Genomic DNA, 4066 nt, shown 5'->3' on the forward strand with positions numbered 1-4066 from the left:
TTCTTCATGTAGTCATTTTTATATCAATACCGACTAAAGTTCAACAGAAAATAAATATCTCTTGAAGATTAATTTATGCACTAAACCTAATCCAATCCACCAGGTAATTTTCTCTATATGCTCTTATTATATAATTCGTTGTTTATCTTTTATATTATTGCTATCAAACTCTGAAACCTGATAATTTTTTTGGATATAACTTTTAGGGATTTATATAATTTGTGATAAAATCATCTTACATACAACATATATGTTTCTTTGCCAGAGGTTTTTAAATACCATGTTTAATAACCTCGTGAAGCTATTCATGTGTGCCTAACTATACATACATGTTGAACAATATATATATAAGATATATAATATAATATTTAGATGACTGAGAGTGAGATACTGAATTGCTCCAGTGAGATTCTAAACAAGGAATTACAAGCGATAGGAGGATCAGGGGATCCGATTTTTGTATATGTGTCAATCGGTGTGTTGCACGGCTTGCACTCGGTCATATTTGCTCGACTGAAATGGACGAGAGTAGTTCTGTCGAGAGATAAATGAATTCTTTTAGGTGTTCTAGAGATGCCAATATCAAAAGATGGTATTGAATGACACTTCAAAGTAGTCCCCGTAGAAGTCGTGGTTAGTTGAATAACATCTACATAAAGAAGTAGATATGGTACCCATGGTATGACATGTTCTCGAAACCAAGAGTACTGATGGCATACATAGCAAATCCGATGGTACTGTGTTGGAGACAATATGAGACTTTGCAATAGATATGTAGTATTCGGGTGCCAAGTGCTAAGTTGAGGGTGTTATGGACGGCAGATTGCAGGCAGTTTAACCGCCAGACAATAGGTCCCGTCACAATCAAAACCTAGTTGACCTTTTCTATTGGTTACCTAGACAGATTTGTAACTATCCACCTTACATTTATGCAACCATATAGACCATATTATGTTAACCGCCTGCTTAGAACAAGATTCTACTTCCAATCCTTGTAAGAGCATTGTATTCTGCTTGCATTGCTACTCACCATCTAGGATCTTTAAGGGCTTGGAGTTAAGAGTATGTATAGCGGAAATAAAAAATGATGGTGACATAGAGGTTAAGTAAGTCTTGAATGGGTTTAACAACTTGCTTAGCCCTAGTGACCTTAGGATAAGTGGAAGAGGACTGGGACTATGTGGTGGGTGAGGATATAGCTGAACCTGAGGATCATTGGCAGAAATATGTGTATAGTGTTTTTAAGTATCTTTCTGTCTAATTAAGTTTCTAATAACTGGATTCCAGGAATACGGTACTGTTGGTAACCCAAAGAACTTAAGCCCATTTCTTGAAAGTGGCACATTAACTAAGGAACTAATGGAGGTGTGATATAATGCTTGATCTTGCATGAAATACAATATATACTTATAACTTTTTTCATATTTGCTTTTTCGAAGCGATGGTAATTATATATATTGAAACATTTGTTCTATGTCACCTTTGGTAATCGATCTAATATTAACCAACTAGAATGTAGAATTTAAGGTTTTAATATGCTCAATAAAGAGAACAAATTTTGGTGAATGAAACTCAATGCAATCAGTCAGTTATTTATAAGTACTAATGGCATGAAAATTTTTTAGTCTTTTTGTTTCTAAGTCTGTGGGCATGGCACATCGTTTTAGCTGTTTCTTTATTTTAACTTATCAGGTAAACCGGGTCCGGGAGCATCTGTAAGATCAAAGTCGTATAGTTTACATTCAAGAAACACCATAAAAATGTTTTCTGTTGTACGGCCGCCATCTACAATGACATCAATGGTTCTTCCAAATCTGTACATCACAAACCGCAATATCTGGAAACCCACTAACTACAAGTTAACATTTTCCCATTTAGCCACAAAATATCGTACTATTTGCTGCACAAATACGTCTTCGTGGGACCCACCACCACCTGTTACATATGCCCTAAAAGATGATAGCACCAAAGGCGAGTTTTTGACTAGTTCTACCACCTTATTTGAAACCCTCGATTCTGATCAAACTAAAACAGCCGAGTCTTTGACAACAGATACCAAAAGGGTCACAAAAGTTGGATACATTAGATGGCCTCTTTGGCTAATGGGCCCGTCTATTCTTCTGGCCACGGGAATGGTCCCCACCCTTTGGTTACCAGTTTCTTCCATCTTTTTAGGACCAAACATAGCCAGCCTTTTGTCATTGACCGGACTTGACTGCGTATTCAACCTGGGTGCATCGTTGTTCCTGCTCATGGCAGACGCATGCTCACGTCCAAAGGATGTCACCCTAGAGCCATGTTATAGTCAAGCCCCTTTCAACTACAGGTTCTGGAACATGGTTGCAACTGTATCCGGTCTTATCGTTCCTTTAACAATGTTGTTTGGTTCTCATAACGGACTTTTTCAACCTCAACTCCCAACAATTTCCTTTGCAATTCTTTTGGGCCCCTATCTTTTGCTTCTTGCAGTACAAATGCTAACTGAGATGCTGACGTGGCACTGGGAGTCACCTGTTTGGCTTGTGACTCCCATTGTGTATGAAACATACCGTGTTTTGCAGTTGATGAGAGGTTTGAAGCTTGGTTCTGAGCTTGGGGCACCTGCCTGGACGGTTCATACAATTAGGGGTCTGGTGTGCTGGTGGGTGCTTGTTCTTGGGGTGCAGGTCATGAGGGTTGCTTGGTATGCAGGATTCACCGCTCACCTTCATAAAAACGAGTCATTGAGTTCTAGTGAAATGGGAGCTGTTTCGGGTTGATGCTGATTACTGAAAGGTTTAAACTTTAATTCATTTAAAGACCCTAGTACCATTTGGTATTGTATATAAAGTCCGACAATAAGCTTTAATTGGTACAAGCTTTTAGCGACATTATGCAACTTCTTAGAAAAAGATGGCAATCACTGTATAAATTTACTGCAAAAATCGTCTAATTTACCTGTGTCTTTTCGAATTTATATCATTGTATACTGACTTCATATATTATTGGGTGTTTGGATCATTGGATGTGATGCAGACCGCAGTGATCAGAAAATCCGATTCCTATTTGATAGACCAGTTAGAAATTATCTTTGTGATGGTAATTTTAGCTGTCATTTGCTTTCATCATTTTGTAATAGCTTATTATCACTATATACGCTCTGTTGTATTTATACACAGTATAGCTAACAGAAGCTGTGTGCAAATCATAACTCCCCTTATGTTATTCAAACTCTTTAGTCTTTAGTAAGTTTATTTTTTACTGTTTAAAGCTATGTCTTCAACCAAAGGATCGTAAGATAATGATAGTGTAACGGGATTAGGTTTACATATGGAAAAATGTTGAGAAAGTCTCAGATGTGTGAAGGTTTTTTTCTTTTTAATTTAGCAGAAATTTGGAATTGGAAATAGATTAGAAGGGAACGCATTACAGGAGGTGTTAGGCGGGAAGTTAGGCCCAACAAAGACTCTCCTTAGGGTGAAGTGTAGAAATAAGCCCCTGTTCTAGTAATGATACGAGTAGTAATTTACGGAGTAACTCTAAAAATGGAAAAAAAAATAAAGAAGTTACGATTAGCCGTTACATCCATACGGAGGCAGTCATTAACGACCGATCCACGAAGTCAGGGACCACATGAGAAGAAAAACCCACCAATTTAAACGTTACAGAAGGCAAGGAAAAAAAAAATTACATACGGAAAAGGGTTTTAGTAACATGAGGCTTTTATGATCTACAAATATTGAAAAATATTCATTTCCTCTAGAAAATTTAAATAAGTACGAGTATAAAAGTAATCTTAATGAGCTTGATATAAACAGCAAAAGTCTAACTTCCAATACCCATCAAACACATCAGTAACATAAAACTCATCTAGTCTCCATATCTATAACTCTTTCTTCTTTCTCCCCAAAAATTGAAAATTGAAAATTCCATATTTTCTACTCCTCCTTTCTTCCCAATAATTGAAATACATTAAATGAAAATATAGTACCAAAACGCACATGAAGTGATGAACAGAGACCGACAACATTCAACAACCGCTGACTTGTAACTTGTAAGTATGATCACTGTAACACTCCTTGAAGAC

The 4066-nt window shown here is 36.9% G+C and overlaps 1 protein-coding gene across 1 annotated transcript; it reads left to right on the forward strand.

Annotated features, from left to right (window-relative positions):
* Positions 1-3067, forward strand: LOC122601980. Its single transcript, XM_043774711.1, has 2 exons — positions 1-103; positions 1693-3067. The coding sequence occupies exon 2, from the start codon at positions 1761-1763 to the stop codon at positions 2757-2759; it is 999 nt and encodes a 332-aa protein (XP_043630646.1). The 5' UTR covers positions 1-103; positions 1693-1760; the 3' UTR covers positions 2760-3067.
* Positions 3068-4066: the final 999 nt, after the last annotated feature.

Source organism: Erigeron canadensis, chromosome 5 (genome assembly GCF_010389155.1).
Source record: "Erigeron canadensis isolate Cc75 chromosome 5, C_canadensis_v1, whole genome shotgun sequence".
NCBI classification, from domain to species: Eukaryota; Viridiplantae; Streptophyta; class Magnoliopsida; order Asterales; family Asteraceae; genus Erigeron; species Erigeron canadensis.